At 38.5% G+C, this 20,390-nt stretch overlaps 3 protein-coding genes across 5 annotated transcripts in view; all 3 read left to right on the top strand.

Moving 5' to 3' along the window:
- The first annotated feature begins 228 nt into the window (after positions 1-228).
- On the top strand, positions 229-4,661 carry riok2 (RIO kinase 2). The gene is made up of 10 exons (XM_005803998.3): positions 229-398; positions 1,092-1,230; positions 1,321-1,437; positions 1,758-1,933; positions 2,030-2,118; positions 2,226-2,417; positions 2,497-2,589; positions 3,409-3,819; positions 4,008-4,107; positions 4,268-4,661. Exons 1-10 carry the CDS (start codon positions 333-335, stop codon positions 4,427-4,429), a joined length of 1,545 nt encoding a protein of 514 aa, XP_005804055.1. The 5' UTR covers positions 229-332; the 3' UTR covers positions 4,430-4,661.
- Positions 4,662-5,499: 838 nt separating this feature from the next.
- LOC102226575 (protein limb expression 1) lies at positions 5,500-11,075 on the top strand. The gene is made up of 6 exons (XM_014470627.2): positions 5,500-5,770; positions 6,900-7,105; positions 8,284-8,424; positions 8,506-8,601; positions 10,100-10,177; positions 10,303-11,075. Exons 1-6 carry the CDS (start codon positions 5,689-5,691, stop codon positions 10,744-10,746), a joined length of 1,047 nt encoding a protein of 348 aa, XP_014326113.1. The 5' UTR covers positions 5,500-5,688; the 3' UTR covers positions 10,747-11,075.
- Positions 11,076-12,745: 1,670 nt separating this feature from the next.
- The window catches only part of epg5 (ectopic P-granules autophagy protein 5 homolog), a 28,079-nt gene continuing 20,434 nt past the window's right edge, over positions 12,746-20,390 (top strand). Inside the window, exons 1-10 of one of the 3 annotated variants that reach the window (XM_014470621.2) lie at positions 12,747-13,058; positions 13,202-13,357; positions 14,777-15,409; positions 15,938-16,198; positions 16,280-16,478; positions 16,604-16,740; positions 16,828-16,935; positions 17,019-17,089; positions 18,268-18,376; positions 18,921-19,035. In XM_014470621.2, the coding sequence (XP_014326107.1) occupies positions 13,304-13,357; positions 14,777-15,409; positions 15,938-16,198; positions 16,280-16,478; positions 16,604-16,740; positions 16,828-16,935; positions 17,019-17,089; positions 18,268-18,376; positions 18,921-19,035 (1,687 nt within the window). In that variant the 5' untranslated portion in view covers positions 12,747-13,058; positions 13,202-13,303. Of the gene's footprint in view, positions 13,358-14,776; positions 15,410-15,937; positions 16,199-16,279; positions 16,479-16,603; positions 16,741-16,827; positions 16,936-17,018; positions 17,090-18,267; positions 18,377-18,920; positions 19,036-20,390 lie in introns of all 3 variants that reach the window. The other 2 variants (XM_023343610.1, XM_023343611.1) reach the window with 2 other exon arrangements.

Here is a 20,390-nt window from a genome sequence, read left to right as displayed (position 1 = left end):
CGCAATTGTGAGGAAAGAAAAAAAAATATCATTATTATGTCTAACCTATATGCCATAACTATGAAAAAACAAATGATTTAGTAACTTAATTAGTTAAAAATTGCACATCTGCTACATTTTTCTAAAACCAAACAAATTATTTCGTTGCGTTACTCGAAGTGGACCATTAAAATACTCCAGTACAGTAGGTGGCGTAATGTATTCATGAGCTGGTTGACGCTACAGAAGAATAAGAGCGTCCGCCTTGCACATGTGTTTACTAAAACTGTGCTCTGTACTGGTAGTAGAAAACTTGTTTATAATATCATTCTGTTTACCTCACTAACTGTAATATGGGGAAGCTCAATGTTATAGTGCTGAGGTATTTATCTCGAGATGACTTCAGAGTCCTCACCGCTGTAAGTAACAATATTAGCGTTTGGTTTTAAAAGGGTTAGCATGAGTTAGCTTAGCTTCGTTTGTTAGGATAGCTATCCTATAGTGAGTTAATGTTACATTAACGACACTGTTACTGATGTCGCCACGGCAAATGACTCGGTTAAAGTCAAATTGATTTATTTTATAATTTTACGCTCTTGGAAAAAAGAAGAAGAGGAGAGATTATCTTTAGAGACGACATTACCCTTCTCTAAAGTTTCTCCTCCCTGAAAGTACATTATTTCGAAGAATTGTACTTTGAAATAAAGAGGGAAACAGATTGATAAAGACTGATAAGTCACCAGAATCTCAGATAGTTAAATAAAGTTAATGTTATGTGTCGCATCTACAAAAAGTACATCTTAGCTTCAATTCAGTTATTTGCTTTGAAAAATCCTTGTGAAAAATAATTTTTGCAATCTCCTGTTTTTTAAAGAAGTTATTGCTCAAAATTAAATATTGTGAACATAAATTACACAAATAATCTGCATTATACATATTGTTTTCATAATTCTAAAAATAATCAAGACTTTATAACTACTGTAAACATTTTATTCAGCTAAAGAAAGAAGGTATTGGTGAGAATTAAATTGTCATATGTAGCCTGGATAAATATGAAAACAAAGGTAGAAAGGCTTTGCCACTCAAAGTGTAACCTTGTGTTTCCTTCACAGGTTGAGATGGGGATGAAGAACCATGAAATTGTTCCAGTGAGTCTTCTGTCATCTATTGCCAGCCTTAAACATGGCGGCTGCAACAAGATCCTCAGAGAACTCGTAAAACACAAACTTGTGGTGTATGAACGCTCCAAAAGTAAGAGCTTTGGTTTCTGTCGCACTTATAGTGGTGCTAATGTTTACCTGTGAGTCATTCATTCTGATGTCCATTCTGCATCGGTTGTAGCTGTGCAGGGCTACAGGTTGAACTATGGAGGATATGACTACTTGGCTTTAAAAACTTTGTGCTCCAGAGAAGTGATTCTGTCGGTTGGTAACCAGATGGGTGTGGGCAAAGAGTCAGGTGAGAGAAAATTGCCTTTTGCCATAAATTACCATAAATTAGGTTTAGCTGAAGTGATTTTGTGGAATTCAGTTACACAACTCGTACTTTTTGTAGTAAGGTTTAAAATGTTACTATGTTTAAAATCTCAAAACTCAAATTTTAACATGTTTTTTTTATGCTGGAAATAAAAATCTCACAGAATCTGTGTTTTTGTGAGAAGTGTTTTGTAATGTATTATCTACAAATTCAAAATGATGTAAAAAAAAACAAAAACAAAAAAAACATTTGTTCCAAAGAATTGAGAATTTTCTTTTCTCGTTTTTTTCTACTGTGTGTAGATATTTACATTGTTGCGAGTCCAAATGAGGAGCAGTACGCTCTAAAACTGCACAGGCTGGGTCGCACCTCCTTCAGAAACCTAAAAAACAAAAGGGATTACCACAAACACAGGAAGAATATGTCCTGGCTTTACCTCTCACGCCTCTCTGCCATGAAGGAGTTCGCCTACATGAAGGTAATGAACTGTATCAGTGGATTTAGATCAGGTGGAGCAGACAAAATGAAAATGTAATAAAGTTGTAGTTTAAATTATTCTCCCCTCCATTTCCAGGCTCTGTATGACCGAGGTTTTCCAGTTCCCAAACCTGTGGATTACAACAGACATGCCGTAGTGATGGAGCTCATTAATGGATATCCTCTGTGCGTAAGCTGGCCAGCCTCCACATTTGTCTGCATACAGCAATAATAGTGATATGCTTCAAATGTGTTCTCCTCTCATAATTTAAGTGTATTTCCCACTTTTGCAGGTGTCAGGTGCATGAGCTGCAAGACCCATCAGCGCTGTACAGCGAGTTCATGGAGCTTATTGTGAAACTGGCCAATCACGGCCTGATTCACGGAGACTTCAATGAGTTCAACCTCATGCTGGACGACCAGGACCACATAACAATGATTGACTTCCCTCAGATGGTGTCTACGTCTCACCCCAATGCTGAATGGTGCGTATCTGTTCCTGAAGACTAAAAAAAAATTATCAAAAAAAACTTTGCTCACATCTCCAACTTTTTTTTTTTTCAGGTACTTCGACCGTGACGTTAAATGCATCAGAGATTTCTTTGCAAAGAGATATAATTATGAAAGTGAGCTCTTCCCAACTTTCAAAGATATCAGGTAGCTTCTAATATTTCATGAGCTAAAATGTTTAACATTCTTCATATGAAGGATTCACAGAATATGCACACTTCATGTCAAAATAAGAAGGGCTCCACAATATATTGTCAATTTATGTATCTGTCCAAATGTATTCAGTTCTTTACTTGAAGGAAAAGTTGTTGCTTTTCCTCAACCTGTTATCTTCCCCAGGTTCTGTTGATCAACATGTTTTACAGTCCAGACACCTCTTAAAGTATCTCTTAAAGTTCAAAGTAGTTACAAGTTTACGGGTTCCTTCTGAAGTGTATTATTGGTGGTCGATTTTAATGCTCCATACCATGTCAGGACCTCCCAGTTGCACAATGTATTTAGTTTGTTTTTGCATTTTAACCAGTTTCCCTTCAACTGAGGGAGACAGTTTGGGTCAGGTGATTTCATTCAGGCACTATTTTTTCAAATAGGACAATGATTCTGAACACATATCAAAACTGGTTTTGAAATGCATAACGCAAACTAACATTACACATCTCAAATACCTGGAAATAATACAAAATGTAATGTTAGTTTGAGTTTGTATATGAATTTGATTTGATCTGTGTTAATTAGAAAAAAAATCCACAATAAACATAAACTTTTGCACCCAATTCTTTTAAAAATTCATTGCAGTTGTATTTTTTATAATGATTTACGCACCAAAAAGAAGCTAAAACTAAATAGGACTTGCTAACATGAGTTCATGTGAGTTTTCTGAAAGGAACTGTATTCAGAAGAATTCCCAGCCTGCGCTGAGTCATGGGTAGAAAGTCGTTCTTACAAGAACTTTGCTTGTTCCCTCAGGCGGTCCTGTTCTCTCGATATTGAAGTGTCAGCCAGTGGCTTTACCAAAGATTTGGAGACTAATGCTGAATTACTACATCCTGCTGGACCCGACGATGAAGAGGTGGAGGATGATGAAGAAGAGGCATCGGATGAGGAGGCAGAAAAGGTGGAAGAGGGCTTTGACATCGATGAATATAAACATGCAATGCTGGAACTGGAGGGACTGAAAGTCAGCGAAACGCCTGCAGTGGCACAAGACCAGAAAGAGGAAAGCAGTGAGGAATCAAAAGACGTTCCAGAGGTGGTGCCCACACCTGGAGGCCACGAGGAAACAGGAGGAGAGTTTGAGGAAGAGCTGAAGGAAGCTGAAGATGAATGTCCAGAGCTGGCTGAACTCTCTGCCTCCAACAAAGAGTTCAAACCGTTCAGGTAAGTTCAGGCATATGCTGACCAAATCAGCACCGTCGGGGTCTCCAATACTGACCATTTAAAAAGCCTTCATTAAGGCCCTAATCTTGTGCCTGAGAACCACGTGAGGAAATCCTGAGTGCAAAGAAAACAATTGGAATTGCAAGCAGTCCATGCATTCCCTGTAAACCTTTTTTTTTTGTTTTCAGAGACTCGGACAGTCTTCAACAAATTGCAGAACACAGAAGAAGGAGAACCGACAGTGAAGCCACCATGGGCAGCATAGGGAGCTGCTCTACTATTCCTCCAGTAAGTAAAGACCCTGCAAGTTTCAGAGCGCTATCAATATAGATACAAATACTCTTTCTGCTAGTAGCACAAAAAACTTTGTTTTTTTAAATATATTGCTTGTTGATGCAGAGTGTGACTCCATTAATACAATAACCTGCTAATGTTGTTTGTGCTGCAGGAGGTTGTGCGTCAGAAAGTGCGGCGGCAACTCACCCAGCAGCAGAAGGCAGCACAGAGGAGACGTCTGCAGAAGGGCGAGGCTAACCTGGTCACCAAATCTAGAAGAGATAACCAAAATAACATCAAGTCCAGCATGGAGAGTGCCTCCTTCTGGGGATAGCATGCAATTGCAGGACTGGATTAACCAGCAAACGTAATTTATGTCTACATAGTTTGGTTTTTTTCCAGCTATATTTTCGGATCTTCTGCTCCTTCAGCTGAAGAACTGAACATTTATCATCATCAATGATGGAAAAGAGGAAACCAGAAGTGTCTCTGCACAGCGATTTAAACTGTTTTATACAATCAATAGCATTCAAAGTGTAATCACATAATAAAAATATATCTCAGAACTGGTCCTTTTTCTGCTTATGCTGCTTTTTACTTTAAGTTAATTCAACTGTAAATATCTTTTTTTTAAACAGAGCTAATGTAGCTAAATCACGGAGTGATGTGTACATATTGTTAGTTTTATAAAATCGAAACTTTCAAACAGTTGTGTTACATCCCTAAGTAGGTCTTCAAAATGGCTGCAAAAGATTGAATAGTTGTGGAGTTATTTATAGATAAAATAGCTGACTTTTGTTTGGGTGTTGTGTTGTAGGACTGAGGACTGATCCTCCAATAGAAACAAGATGCAGTTACTACACCTGCTATACATGAAACCTGTTGAGTTATTCTGATTTAAGAAGTAACACTTGGTAGCTAAGAAACTGCTTTTTGTCAGAATTTGGCAAATTTATGTGTAAGCAGCTCTTATAAAGGGGGTGAATTCACAGTTGAACAAAAGCCATTCATATTGAAAGGGATGAATGGAGCTCAGCCTCTGAACTCAGTGGGTTCAGATTTGAGTGTGAAGTCAAAAATGTCCCAGCCCCCTCTAGTCTTAGATACTGATGAATGGACACTTGTCCCTTTGATGCCAGCTTATTCCTCGACCAAAATAAGTAAATCTACTGGATCTGTAATGTTTTTTCTTCTTGAGCTAAGTTTTTTTTTTCCCCTCTGAGAATAGTTCAGTCTGATTCCTTGGCAAAGCTGTGCAGCTCTGTTCAGGGATTAGCCAGCTGCACAGCCCAAAGGGGAGGGGCTCAGCATTCCTGCCCTGCACCTCTGGGTCAATATGCTGAGGGGCCCTCTGAGCTAATTGGTGCAGAGAGTGACAAAAGGTGGTCTGCTTCAAAAGAGGAATCCTGGTGAGATGTTCACACTGGAGAAGAGGATGAAGTTTGAGTAGTGAAAACTCCTTTAAATTCTAGCTTCTCCATGTATTGTCACTTATGCACTGAGATGTAAACGACTGGTGCTAGTTTTTACTTTTGATGGACCAGTTAAAACACGACTGAATGTTCTTGAGGCAGTGGCAGAACTAAACTTTGGATGAAGATGAGCTACATGCAACTGGAGGAAAGCATCATCTCTTACCTCTCACAGAGTGAAACCGATGACTGCCCCAAAGACTGTGAGTAATGTTTAGTCGAAGGGAAAAGTTAGTTTTTAAAGCTTCTACTTCAGATTATTTTTGTAAAATTAATCTCACTTTAGATGATTGTTTTTCACTAATAAAACAGACCATCATTGGGTTTTGTAATTCTGTTGAAAATCGTTATTTAGTCGAGGTAAAATCTATTTTACGAAAGCCACGCTTGAATGGCTATGGTGACATTACATGAGGGATAAAGTAACCGATCAGGGTCCTTTGAGTTCATAATTTCTATTTTATTTGTTTTCTTCTCTTTCTTGAAAAGTTTTTAATAAAGTTTCTCCTTTTTAGGTGTTTACCTGTATTTTATTGAACAGCAGACTATTTGAATTGTCTGAACTGTATGAACTTCAAGACAACTTTGCAACAATAAAACACATGGAAGCATTTTTTGTTAGGGAACAGTGCAGATTTGTGTCAGCCATTTTAATAAAACTTGTGTAGTCTAATTCAAATAATATATGTTCAAGTTCTAATTGTGTATACTGCCGAATTATTTGACTTGTTTTGAATTTAAAGGCACTTTGGGTGAACCCCTTATTCTGTGGCCCAACAACCAAAGGTGGCCCTATCACCAAAAACATCAAAAATGTTTGTGTTTTCACAAATGCTGGAAAAAAGTTCCACAAATTTCAAGCTGGGCTTCAAAGAATCACTGGGCTGTGTAGAATAATCCAGTTTGGTTTTTAACCAATCTAAGCATTATAGATATTAATTGACCAATTCAATTCTTGTGCCTAAAATGATGGTTAATTAGGCTTTTACTGAAGGGGAAAATCAAAAACTACAATTTAACCAAAAATAACTGAGCAGCAGTGACGTCCACTGCACAAAAGAAAGGATGCTGGAAGACTAAAACCCTTTAATGGGTCAGAATAAGCTGATCTGAGCGAAATGTCAGGGTGTAGGTTTCTGCTTACATAAACATACACAGGAATGCTGCCACATTATATACAGAGTTCTTTACATATTTGGATTAAGCATCCTGCGCATCGTTAAAGGATTTTAAAAGATGTAATTTCGTTAAATCTAAGACTCCGGACTAATGCAAGATTTTCTTGAGTTGCTTCGTGAATGTTTTAACATGTTGTCACCCATCTGTGTGCAGTTAATGTGGTGGGCATCCTGCATAACTTCTGGGAGCAGAAGCAGACAGTTCAGTGTAACGACTCCTCCTCTGAGTCGGACAGGTTTTGTGGGAAGCCTGGCAGCCACACAGACAGCCTGCTGTTGTACGAGTCAGCGCCTCCGCCTGGTCCCCCCTACGTCTGCTACGTCACTCTGCCGGGAGGAAGCTGCTTTGGCAACTATAAGGTGATGTCATTCCTGCTGCTCTCTTAAGCAAAAATATCTCTACTTTTAAATACTTTCATTGCAAAAAGACCCATACCGGCCAAATACTACGTCTGGATAGTTATCGTTTTAAGGGATGTTCATGTTTTGATTATTTTGATTAAACTGGAAAAAGTGTGAATTGTAATAGCAATTGTTATCAAAGTTAAAACTGTTAGCAATGAGATTTGTCACATGTTTTAAAATACTTTATTCACATTCTATTGCGACAATCCTGACCTTTCCTAGAAATACATTTGTTGGCTTGGGGTTTTTCTCATCAAAAATAGGCTGAAAATTATTATTAAAATTTAATAAATTAGTGTGCAGAGAATAACACTAAATGGCCCGAAAGCCTATATAAGATATTTCAAAGCTATTTTTGTAATAATTTTTTGTTCTTATTTCATTATGTTATTCCTTTTTGGCTATATATTTTTAATAGAAATTTGATTGACTCTTCTTGTTGCTTTGTTGACTAAACCATAGACCAACAAAAGAGCCATGAACAAGTCAGTTCAGTACAGAAAAAAGTATTTTAACACCAACAAAGTGAGCAATCAACTGAGGAATAATTAATCCTGTTTCAGGATTTTTATTGTATTTATCAAAGATGTAACTTTCAGATATGATTTATAGCTTTGCACATTTTATTTTGTCATCCACTTCATCACTTGTGTTTTTAAGCACACGCTGCTCAAAGATCTTACTATCATAAGCAAACAGAAATTGAGTGAAAAAGCAGACAGAACTAAAAAAAAACCCTGAAAATCCATTACAAAATCTCCAAGTGACTGTCTTTTTTTACAAGCAAATGTGGTTCCCTGAAAAGCAAGGAGAAATAAGGAGTGATACGTTACTGTAGAGATGGATCATTTACTGGATTGTATTGCTGATCAGCTCTTGCTCTGCTTTGCAGTGGCTGTATTGTGATCCAGCCAGCAGCCTCCACCTATGGGGAGGTCTTCTTAATGGTTATGCTTGAGTGCCTGTAATGTTCTAATAATCTTAACAGTGATTTAAGAACTGATCCCACAATGTCAAAGTGTAAGATAAGATCTCTTTCAATGAAGTGACTTGTTTTCTTATCTCCTTAACATCATAAATTGCACTTGTTTTTTTTTTTTTTTTACATCTCAAGCCTTTTCTTACCTCCTCAGGTGTGTGACACCCAAGCAGAGGCTCGCAGGGACGCAGCCCGTGTGGCTCTAATGAACTCACTGGTGAACGAGTTGCCGTGTCGACGTATCACCGCTGAGTTCATCACTCACAGTCTCAATCAAGCCGCCACAGAAAGCGCTGTGAGTATTTGCTGCTACCAGATCCCTTCGGTTTAACTTCACCTGCTAAACATTGACCAGCCCTGATGTCTCTGAGTAAAGGTTCCTGTGGAGGATTCGTGCGACTCAGGCACCAGCATAGGAACCTACAGTTTGCTGCTTCAGTCCTACATGGGACGGACCATGCTGGAGTTCCAGGTACAACTACAAATCATTTTGCAAAATTGTATTTTTTAAGCTGTGCTTCTAAATGATGAAGTGTCATGTGATTGATGTAAAAATATGAAAACTATGGCACAAAAATGTCTGCACCTTGTTGTTGGTTTATGATCAGTCGCTGTAACAGCGCTCTAGTGACTCAACCAGTGACTGTATTATAAAATCTGAATACTTTCCAAAGACATTGTATCTATTTAGTGTTATATTTTTGGCCTAATTTTAACTTTGTAGCTCAACTGGTGGTGTTATTTACACCTTCTAGCTGCATCATTACAACCAGAGTTTGTTTTTAGTAGGAATATCAGTCTACCCTCATTGACCCTGGCAGCTGAACTGAGGCATGAAACACCTCATATTTCTACCTCTGAGTAAATAAACACATCTGAAGACAGGGTCGATAATAGGCAGAGGAAATGGGTTCATTATTGTCATCATTACATCCACATGACTGCATGCTGATATGTAGTCACACTGACGATGTCAAGTAGAAGCCGGTTAGTGCAAGATGAGTCGCATATTTGCGTGTACTGCCATAAAAAAACAAAGACTTCAGTCTCATGCAAGTTAAATCTAATGTCTCCCATGTGTGTCTCATTAAATCTGTCTGTCAATCTACAGACTCGAGGTTTAACACGAATGTTAATGCTGTTAATGTAGGGCAGCTGTTCGGCCAGGCGCTGTTTTACATGTCAAGGTCAAACCGGTGCTGTATCAACATTGTCAAGGTAAAGTTTTCAGGATGATGTGTGCTGCTCCCTCGACAAATAACACGTTGCACTGAGGTCAAAGACATACATTTTGGTCTGTCTTCCACATGTTTGCTGTGTCCGTTGCATGTCTTGTGACGATGCAAGGTAAAAAAATTTTCCTTCTTGCCAAAGTTTAATAAAGGCCAGATTTCCTGAGCTCTGGACCGCTGCCGTTCCTCACTCTCTCTCTCTGTGAGATGTTCGAAGCTTGGAATAATGCTTTATGAAATAATCCTGCTTTAAACTTCTCCACAACTTTTTCCCTGACCTGTTTGTTGTGTTCCTTGTTCTTCATGATGCTGTTTGTTCACTAATGTTCTCTAAAAAAAAAAACAAAAAAAACTTTGAGGCCTTCACAGAACAGTTGCTTTTATACTGTGATTAACTAACAAACAGGTGGACTCTATTGAGTGACCAAATGGCTTCTGAAGGTAATTGGTTGCACTGGCTTTTATTTAGAAGTATCACAATATTGCTGACTTGACATGATCTTTTTAGATTTTTTATGTGTAAAACTGTTTAAAATCATTTTTGCTACACCATACTTTTATCTAGTTTATCACTTCGAATATCAATAAATTGCCTTTAAGTCTGTGATTTTAAACTTCCAAAATGTGAAAAAAGTTTAAGAGGTAGGAATACCTTTACAATAGAGCTTTAAAAGCATTGATTTGGAAGTTTACTTTGTTAAAAAATGATTTCCCATACTCTTTCTCATCTTTTTTCAGGAGATGATGACAGTGTTCCAGCTGTTGCACTGGAACGGGACATTGAAGGCTCTGAGGGAGAAGCAGTGCTCTCGACAGGTAAAAATCCTACCAAGCAGCAAATCATAAAACGATTGTTTTATAAATGTTATGTTGTTAGGACTCTTGATGCTTTATCTGCTAATCCACAGTCATAACGGCATATTTTCTCTCCTTTGTCCCAGAGTGTGATTACCTACTACTCCGAGCGAGGGCTGGATGAGAGCATGCGGAGCAGCATGGCTCTGGACTGGCTTGGGCGGGAGCAGAAGTCACCTGGACTCCTGGCAGTGGAGCTGCAAATGGCGCAGAGAGAGTTGGTGTTGGCGCGACGTCGAGGCATAGAGCTGCGCTTCTACAAAGAAAAAACAGAGATCCTCAGCCTGGCCCTCAGTCAAGCATATATTCACCACCCACCTGGAGTTTTCAGCCCAACTCCAAGTCACACAGACCAGCATGAACAGCTGTCTTTACACGTGTTATACAGCCAGGATACAGATGACCAGATGTCTCAGCACACTGTGTTTAATAACGCCATGCAAACTTCCACAGACACACCCGCTAACAGCCCCTTACTATTTTCACAGTGCATGTTTATGCCTTTATATAACCCTAAATACAATGAATAGGAAATAAAATAATATGCATTGTACATGACATCTTTGTGACTGGTGCAGTGTTAGAGGCATCAGAAATCATGACACATGTCAATGGCCATGATGTTTTATGAGTTTTTTTCGTTATAGATTTTAACAGAAATAAAGTAACACAACATTTTAAAATGAATCATTAGCACTTTGAAACAAGTAATTGTTGAAAATAAAATGTTATATCCTAAATTCAAAGCATGCGCAGCTTTAACCCTAAAAAGCAATTGTTCCAGTGATGGGATTTTCGGCTCCTTTTCGAGATGCGGCTCTAATGGCTCTTCTTACTGTGGAGAGCCGGCTCTTTCGGCTCCCAAACGGCTCCCCATATATATTTTTGACATTATTAATTAATAGCTTAAACCTAATTTTATAATATTTTGTTTCATTATTGACATTGTTAAGCACTTATGATGAGTAAAAATGCCTCATAACAATGCTATAGCAATACCGATGCGTGTGATGTCCGCATAGTTTATCGAGCCTGCACGATAGGAAATGCTGACTTTGCACAGTCTGCACTCTGCCCTGGAGCTTGATGTAGCATTAAAATGAGTCCAAATCTTGCTCCGTTTTCTGTCACTCATTTATTTTCACCTATTCAGTTCTCACACTGACTCCCCTTCTTTCTGTGCTTCTTGACCGCTGAGTGAGTGTCTGTACATAAACACCTGCCGACGAACCTATACAGCTTGGCCAACTGCCTGCCGTTTCCACAAAACAAGTGGAGATAAACTTTTTTTTTCAGTGTTTTCCCGCCACATTATTAATTGAAACTATGTGTGATTGGTCAGATGTGTGGAGCACACGCTGCTCTAGCAGAAGAGCAAAACACGCAAGGAGAGGGAGAAGGGGGAGGAGAGACAGCGAGGCACCGCAGGACAAAAAAACAATGTGGGGAAAAACTATCGGCTCTGGCACTTGCAGAGCACAAGCACAACGACAGGGAGGCGGAGAGACAGCGATATACTGTAGAAAAAAACCCGGCTCCCAAATAGGATCCTAAAACGGCTCCCATTGTGGAGCCGGTTCCAATCGTTCACTTCAAAGAGCCGGCTCTTAGAGCCGGATCGTTAGCGACCGACACATCACTAAATTGTTCGCATTGCCGTTCCCACACTTATACTCTAAGACCATGTTGCATTTCAGTTTAGCTTTGCCGCTGCTACTACGTTTTCATTTTTATTTGTCTTTTATAGCACAAAATGTTGCCTGAAACTTAAATAAATTGTTGACATGTCATTGTTTTTTTTTTTTTTTATGTTTTACATACCATACTATTCAGTGGTATCACTGCTTACCAGAGTCAATTGAGGTTGTCAGCAGATGTAGAAAAAGTTAGTTGTAAAAGCTGTCTCAGATGATGTCTCATAATCTTTATAAGTGGGTCAAAATAAGTCATTTCAGGTGCGTGCCTATATTTAGCGGTCATTGAGCGAGAGGCATGGTACCCCATAGATATTATGCATGTGTAATTACATATTATATAGTCGTCATGTACCTACAGCACAGACCAAAAGTTTGGACACACATTTTAATTCAATGAGTTTCCTTTATTTTCATGACTATTGACATTGTAGATTCACACTGAAGGCATCAAAACTATGAATAACACATGTGGAAAAATGCACTAAACAAAAAAGTGTAAAACAACTGAAAATACCCCTTATATTCTAGTTTCTTCAAAGTAGCAACCTTTTGCTGTGATTACTACTTTGCACAAACTCTGCATTTTCTTGATGAGCTTCAAGAGGTAGTCACCTGAAATGGTTTTCACTTCATAGGTGAGTCCTGTCAGGTTAATAAGTGGGATTTCTTGCCTTATAAATAGTCATAAAAATAAAGAAAACCCATTGAATTAGAAAGGTGTGTCCAAACTTTTGGTCTGTACTGTATATAATGTCTACAGTTCACACCTTGGACAACATTTGCGTTTGGTAACGCTAGGCAGCTCTCGGTTGCCGTAGAGAGGAGGAGTAGTCACGTGTTTACAGATTGCGATCTTGTAGTTCCTGGAACAGACAAAACCAAACAAATGACAGCTGACCAGGAGACTGGGGTTGCCGTCGCATGACACTTTATTTGACTAGCACAAATGGCATTTTAAAAATGTGAAAAAACCATCGGGATGACACATAGTGGAGCGGGAGAAACATAAATGAGGATAAATCCATCTTTACGAACGAGGATATGAGGATTAGCCTAGCTTAGCTAAGAGGAGTTTCATCAACAAACACTGGTTTCGCTTTCCTAACAATTGTGTGGATACAATGTTTATCCTATAAGGCATTCAGGTGGGTGTCTGACTGAAGAATCTTTCCAACAGGGACTATATACATCGCTTTTTTATATTTTTAAAGGACAGTTTTTATGTTGGCAGCACAGACGGGACTTGACTGGCTGTTGCTGCTGCTTCTTGCTGTTTTTCTGAAAACAGATGATGACCTGTTGTTCTCTGGTGATCGTTGTCTCCACCGGGACGCCAACCAGAGGACTGTGTGTGTCTGTGGTTTGAGCTGATGGGATCAGGCCGCTAAAAATGGAGGCTGTGAGACCTAAGAAGAGCAAACCGAAAACCAGCGGAAAATCTCAGGTGATTACCCCAAACCCAGCACTGTCACCTCTAAAGCCTTTTCTGTGACCATTAGTGGGCCAGTTCCTTAAACTGACTACGAATGACACGTGTTTGCATCCGTCATCCGATGAACACAGTAAAATGCTATTTTTGTTGACTTAGAAGCCAAACTATAATCAGAGAATGAACTGAATAGCCTTGGTCATTTCACAAACATCTTTAAAATCAATTATCATTAGTCATGCAGCTTAGATTAAGTTGCCAGTGTTAGATAAGTATTATTGTTTATCCACATTCAGGAAAAGAATGGTTATTTTTGCACATTAAAAAAAGTAGTTTTGGAAAACACTCAAGTTTTATTTATAAGGGAACATACACATTTATGTTTTGGTTAAATATTCCCCAACAAGTTTAGCATAGATTGCAAGATATTTCTAGCTATTAATAACTTATTTGTTACATTTTTCATTTTTTTGAAATCATTTGAAGTGGTTGGACTTTTAAGCACATTTTACAATTTTCATGTATAGTTGAAGTCAGGACTTTCCATAAACATAAAGGAAGCCTGTTTATCCACTCCAACTCCAGGTTGGATGTGTGTTTGAGATCATTTTCTTGTTGGTACGCAAATGTGTCCACATTCAGAAATCTACCTGTTGATTTGAGGTGAATTTAAAGAAAGGTTCACCATGACTCCTCCCATCATATTTAATGTCAAGTAGTTCAATCTTTATCACCTCTCACCATACAAATATTTCCAAGAAAACATTGCTCTTTCTGTGTAGTAAATGTAAATCGAGCTTAAATGTATGGATTTTAGAACAGAGGTTTTATCTTGTTCAGCTTCCTCACAGTCAATAATTATATTAAGCTGACTTTAACTGCAGACAGACGACTGTGTTCCCACCTTATACCTCTGTGGTTCTTGATTCTTTCAATTAATTTAATTTAAATGCAAATAATAATATGCTTAATAGATAAAACTACAGGGCAACACTTTATTTGACAGGGTGTGCATAAGACTGACATGACACTGTCATGAAGATGAAGGAGTCTTCATGAATGTTTATGACTGTTTTTATAAAATGTCATTTGGTAAATAATGACACTTTTGATGCAAAGTTGACAATTTTAATGGACTCTTAATGCAAATTTTACTGCAACTCTGCATTAAAAGTGTCATTATTTATCAAATGACGCCTCATGACAACAGTCGTAACCGTTCATAAGACTCCTTCATCTTCATGACAGGCGTTATGTCAGTCTTATGCACACCTGTCAAAGTGTTGCCAAACACACTGTACATTATACTCACTGATCAATTTTGAACTTGTCTGTCAAATTAGTAGTAGTTTGCATTATGTGACAAATATGCACAAGGCTATTGGACAAGAAGAGTTTTTAACAAGGAAAAACATTTTTTTTTAATGTTCTCAGTTGGGCAAGAAGCAGAAGCAAGCAGATGAGGACAAAAACTGCCCAGCTCCATCCGCTGACTGCGATGGCTTCTCCGAGATCCCTCTCAGTTTGCCTCCCTGTCCAGAAGAGACCAAAGAGGATCAGAGGGATCCTGTCCAGACCGCCAACACAGCAGCAGAGCCATCTGAGAAACAAGAGCCTTCCTCAGCACAGACTCAAAATACATCAGAGTCGACTGAAACTCTACTGTCAGGTCTGAATCTGTCAGCAGAGACGCCACAAGTGACAGAGCAACAGAAAGAGTCAAACCGTGAGGATGAGGGGGTGGAAGCTCAGGTTCCTGAGCTCAAAACTGCACCACAAACCAACAAGTCTGAAAAAGACGTGCAGTTGTGGAATCAACCTTTTGTGACGACTCAGTTTGGCATCTCAAGTGCTCCTGCTCTATACCCGTCTCTTGCAGCACTGGAGGAGGATGCTGTGATGCAGATCTATGAGAAAGCTGTGAAAAACTGCGCAAGGGAACCTGCAGTGTTGGCACTGCCGGAGCAGGAATCCTCTCCCTTGAGTTTGCAGCCTCTGAAGGCTGTAGCTGAGCTTTCCAGGAGCAAACTGTACCCAGAATTACCCAAAACAGCCCCAGAGATGCAGGTAATTTCACAGACCATAAGGTGATATTTATACTTCTTTCAGCTTAACAACCTATATTTGGTCATAACATTAAATTCTAATTTAAATGCTTCTAACAATTTTACCTTGTATCAACCAGAAGTACCTGTATCAGTGCATTTATATCAGAGTTTTTCAACTCCAGTATGTTAGAGATACTCTCCTGTAACTCTAACTCTGTCTCAGCAGAGGCCTGGTGACAAGCAATTAATTAGATTCACTTTTGGCATGTTTTAAACAAAAAAACTGATGAAATGGTTAGTAGCACCTCTAGCCAATCTACAATGTGGCACAGAGGCCTAATTCTTTTTGACGTAAACTGGGAAAGATGAGAGAACGTTGTCATTCAAGGGAGGCAAGTTTCTGAGGGAATGGCTACAGTAAATTGCTTATCACCCAATATCTTAAGTCAGAGGAATAGCTTATAGTCCAATTTCTTTTTCTTTCTCTTATTTTTTCATGGTCTTACATTTTTTTCCATGTCGCTACCTTGTGTCATTTCTTCGACAGGCCTTTTCACTGGAGCAGCTGAGCGTGTGGGAGCCAGGCGAAGGGCTGCGGACTTGGCTGGAAGGTGTTGAGGTTTGTGCCGCCCAGTTCTGTGCTCTGGCCCATCAGGAGAACCACGAACTGACAGAACTGCTGCAGAACTACTGGCGCTGCCGCCGACAGCTGAACCAGTCACACACGCAGCTGCACACTCAGTCATCTGACTGCAAGAGCACACAGAATCGTCTCTGGAGCTTCAAAGATGAACAGCTCACACTTCAGGTGTTTCATTAGTGTTAGGCCTTTGGGAAGGAAGCCTACAATGTGTTTGTTTTAATGTATTTTATGCATCGATTCCTACAGGGTGTGTGTGCAGACCAGGCTAAGGTTTGTGGATACCATCGTTTCCAGCAGGCAGAGTTTAGTCAGACTGTTCTGGCGGAGCTGCGGCTACTCTTTGAGGCCTGCAGTGAGCTCCTCCACCAGAAGGTGGTGCTGCATGCCTACACTGCTCTGCTGTCACGCCTGCAGATTGAATCCTATTTGTATCGCCTACTAAAAGGTGAGACTTTTAAAAGCTTTCTCGCCACAGAGTAACTCCAGCATGATGCTTCCAGACATAACTTCAGATATCCCGCTAATGTGAACAGGAGACAAAGTAGTTTTCCTATTTTTATTGTATTTTAGAATGCTCTGGAAGCCAAACCCAGCCTTGCTCTCTCCAGCCTCTGAAAGAGGCCATCAGTGTCCTGTTTAGCTTCACACGGAGAGTCCTTGATGACACACAGTTCCAGACAGACATCCATCAGTGGCTGGAAAGGCTGGTAATCATATTTTTGCACCACTTTCTCAAGCTGAATTAATTTGTTTTTGATATTCTTCATGGTTATGTCTGATCACCTGTCTGCCAGGTTGTTGTCCTGCTGCATATTGGAAGATCGGGGGAGCACCTTTACCTGCTGTGTCATCTTCTCTGCTGTCCTGCTGGAGTGGGAAAGTGGGCAGCTCCGTTCCTTCAAGTAAATCGAAAATACTCTTTTCAGTTTTTAACCTACCAGTGTTTTCATGAATTGTGTTCATGAATTATTTTTATTTGCACCAGATTCAGGTTTCGGGGAACTCTGGAGTGCAACATTTTATGCAAGCATTAGCCATCTTAATGTCGCCTGCCAGGTAAATATACCTACATGTACCGTGCCATCCACATTTAGTAGGAAAATCTAGCATTAAAACTCCAGGCAAATTCAACCTTTGTCATAAATAAATGGTTTTCAGGCTCAGAAATACTTGTTTTTTTAACAAAATCCTTGAGGTCACAGTTATTGACACCCTGACAATTATATTTTGCACAACCATCTTCTCGCAATTCTCCTGTAAGATTTCTTGAGGTTAGTTTAAACATAAAGGGGCCTTTGTAATTTCTGTAAAGTCTTGGGTTCTCTCAGATATTCTCTTCTCTCTAGACTCACTAAACAGGTTTTCTCTAGGATTCAGATTAAAATGCAAATGTTCATAGAAGTAGGATAGTTTCTTTTTGTTTAATGAACCATTTTTGTTTAGGTTTGCTAATTTGTTTCGCATTCTTGTCCTGCTGAAACACTGATTGACAGCCCATTTTCAGCTTTCAGTTGCCAATTGACCAGATTTTTATTTAAATTGTCGGAATTCCTGACACCATGTCATCTAACATGGCTCCCAGGTCCTTTGCAAACAATACAAGCCCACAGCATCACAGCTCCTCCACCATGCTGAACAGCTGATAGACCAAACCTTTAATTAGTCAAATTTATTTGCTGATCACATTTCAGCAGATTGGTGGTATACAAAGTGCTTTACAGAGGTTAGAGATTGACATAAACACAAAGAAGGAGATGGTAAAAAAGATTAATGAATTGAATAATTATAGCGGATGAGGAAGTGAGAAAAACTCAGTCATGTAATGAAGACTGGAAATATGGATGAAAAAGAAATTACTGGCTGAAACAGAAAGATCTCTATGTCATGACTTATTTATTACCACAAGGAAATTGGAAGTTATGGAGTTCCTAGAAACTTTTAATCAACCTAAGAAATTCTGAAAATATGTAAAGCTTCAGATAAGTGTATTTTTAAAGAATAGCTATCGGTGCCAATAAGTGTGGCAATAATTTTGGTAAAATCAGTTTTTTATTAAAGTGGAATTTTTACCCCTACTTAATAATATTATTCTGTATAAAGTTATTTTACTTCAATAAAATGAGAACTGATTTAAGGCTTTTTAACATGTGTGTGGACAGTGATGAGTGTGTCTTCTGATTTCTGTGAAAACACTCATTTTACTCACTTACCGTTTGGTTCTCTATTTTTTGCAGGCACCGTGCAGAGTTTCTGGGTCACATGAAGCCTTGTGAGAGTCAGAGCTCAGCAGCTTCAGGACCCGAGTCTGGCAACTGGACCCTCGTTGATGAAGGTGGAGAAGAGGTAACGTTTAATCTTCTCTTAAAATATAAACTTTTAATAAAGAAAAATATCTACCTTGTACTTGAAAAAAATCTAAAAAGAATAGCTGTCTTAATATGCAAAAACATTATTATTATATGGGAACGATATTCTTTACACTGATTTAATTTGAGTATTTTTAACATGTTATGATATAGTTAAATCTACAAGTTGGTTATATTTGAAGAATAGTTGCATCAGAGGGATTTAGAAATGTAGTTTGTGATTTTTTTTTTTTTTTTTTTTGTATATGTATTCTGCCAAACTGAGTCACATTTAAAGACTCGTTAACCATCTGCCATTTTAATTTAAACCATGATTTCTGCAACACTAAACTCTGCCAGGGAGCAAATGTCATTGTAAGATGTTTAGTTATGTGGGTTTTATTGTATATTTTCATACCTATTAGCGTGCTAAAGAAAAGTAAGGATCTTGTACCGTTCTTGTTTCTATGAAAAAATAAACAAGTGTTGGATGAAGCTCCTCCAGACATTTCAAAAATAAATTAGAAATGTTGTCTGTTTAGGATGAAGACCCAGAGAGCAGCTGGCTCCTGCTCTGTGAGGAAGATCTGATCTCCCTGCTGAGCCAGTTCCCCTTCCAGCAGCTCTACTCACACATGCTGGGGATGAGCAAACAGGGTAACAGGGCAAACAGGACATTCAACACGCCTGTCCGTCTCGAGTTTTTACAACACAAATATATAATCACATTTTCACGTCCATGTATCATGGGTACAAATGCCATGTTAATTTTCAATCAATCAATCAAATTTTATTTGTATAGCACATTTCAGCAGCAAGGCATTTCAAAGTGCTTTACATCATTACAAACACAGAAACACAATGCAACATAGAATCAATAATCAAAACACAGCATTAAGTCAAGTTCCATCAATAAATTTGTAATTGATTACGTTTCAAATACAATCTTAAACAGGTGGGTTTTTAGTTGAGATTTAAAAGAAGTCAGTGTTTCAGCTGTTTTACAGTTTTCTGGAAGTTTGTTCCAAATTTGTGGTGCATAGATGCTGAAAGCTGCTTCTCCTCGTTTGGTTCTGGTTCTGGGGATGCAGAGCAGACCAGAACCGGAAGACCTGAGAGGTCTGGAAGGTTGATACAACAACAGCAGATCTTTAATGTATTGTGGTGCTATTTTAACCCTGTCCAGGATGAAATGTTTATACAGCATTCTGCTTCAAGGTTTAAAATATGAAATTTAGCTGCACATGCTGTAAATATCTCGACCATCTGTATTCCTGAAGTTAGAGTGGCCTAATCTTAAGACAATATCTAGATGGTTGAATCTTGACAGAGTTGCGTTTTCCAATAGGAAAATGATCCAAACACTCCTCTAACTGATTTCATTTTTATGAATTAAACTAATCTTAAGCTTCTGGTTTAGCAAAGCCTCAACCTAAAACATGTGTGAAGGATGTTTTTAATTGGCTCAAATTGTTTTGAAAAGAGGAGGAGTGGTAAAGCAGCTTGTGTTTGGCTACAAAATGCTTTTGGCCAAAGTACAACTTTTTAAGGCATTTAAGAGAGAGGTGTGGGTATATACAGTTAAAACTCAAAGTTTACATACACTGGATAAAAAGATACATATACCTTTTTTTCTTATTTTGTGAAGCAAATCAGACTAAGCTTTCCTTGTTGTAGTTCAATTGTAATTACCTGAATTATTATTTCTATTTGGTAAAAGGCACAATATTGAGAGAAAGAAAATGTCAGAAGTTTATCTATTAATGTCTTTAAAGCCAGAAGTTTACATACAGAATGATTACTGTCCCTTTAAAACAATGAGGGAAAACCCAGATGATTGTCATACAGTTTAAAAGACAATTACCCTTGTTACTGACCAAATGTATGTAAACACCTCAATTTAAAAAAAGTTACAAGTAAATATCTAAAGAAACTTCTCACAATGTTTTCTGGCATTTAACAAAGCTAATTAATTCTGATAATTTCAACTAATCTAAAACAAGAGAAATCTT

This window comes from Xiphophorus maculatus, chromosome 12 (assembly GCF_002775205.1).
Source record: "Xiphophorus maculatus strain JP 163 A chromosome 12, X_maculatus-5.0-male, whole genome shotgun sequence".
NCBI classification, from domain to species: Eukaryota; Metazoa; Chordata; class Actinopteri; order Cyprinodontiformes; family Poeciliidae; genus Xiphophorus; species Xiphophorus maculatus.
The sequence above is the reverse complement of the archived record's forward strand: the minus strand, read 5'-3'. Positions and strand labels throughout refer to the sequence as shown.

Coding starts and splice junctions, on each gene's coding strand:
- riok2 (XM_005803998.3), top strand. CDS start 333: ATGGGGAAGCTCAATGTTATAGTGCTGAGGTATTTATCTCGAGATGAC. Junction 1,438..1,757: donor GGGTGTGGGCAAAGAGTCAG/GTGAGAGAAAAT, acceptor TACTGTGTGTAG/ATATTTACATTGTTGCGAGT. Junction 3,820..4,007: donor AAAGAGTTCAAACCGTTCAG/GTAAGTTCAGGC, acceptor TTTTGTTTTCAG/AGACTCGGACAGTCTTCAAC.
- LOC102226575 (XM_014470627.2), top strand. CDS start 5,689: ATGAAGATGAGCTACATGCAACTGGAGGAAAGCATCATCTCTTACCTC. Junction 5,771..6,899: donor CGATGACTGCCCCAAAGACT/GTGAGTAATGTT, acceptor ATCTGTGTGCAG/TTAATGTGGTGGGCATCCTG. Junction 8,425..8,505: donor AAGCCGCCACAGAAAGCGCT/GTGAGTATTTGC, acceptor CTCTGAGTAAAG/GTTCCTGTGGAGGATTCGTG.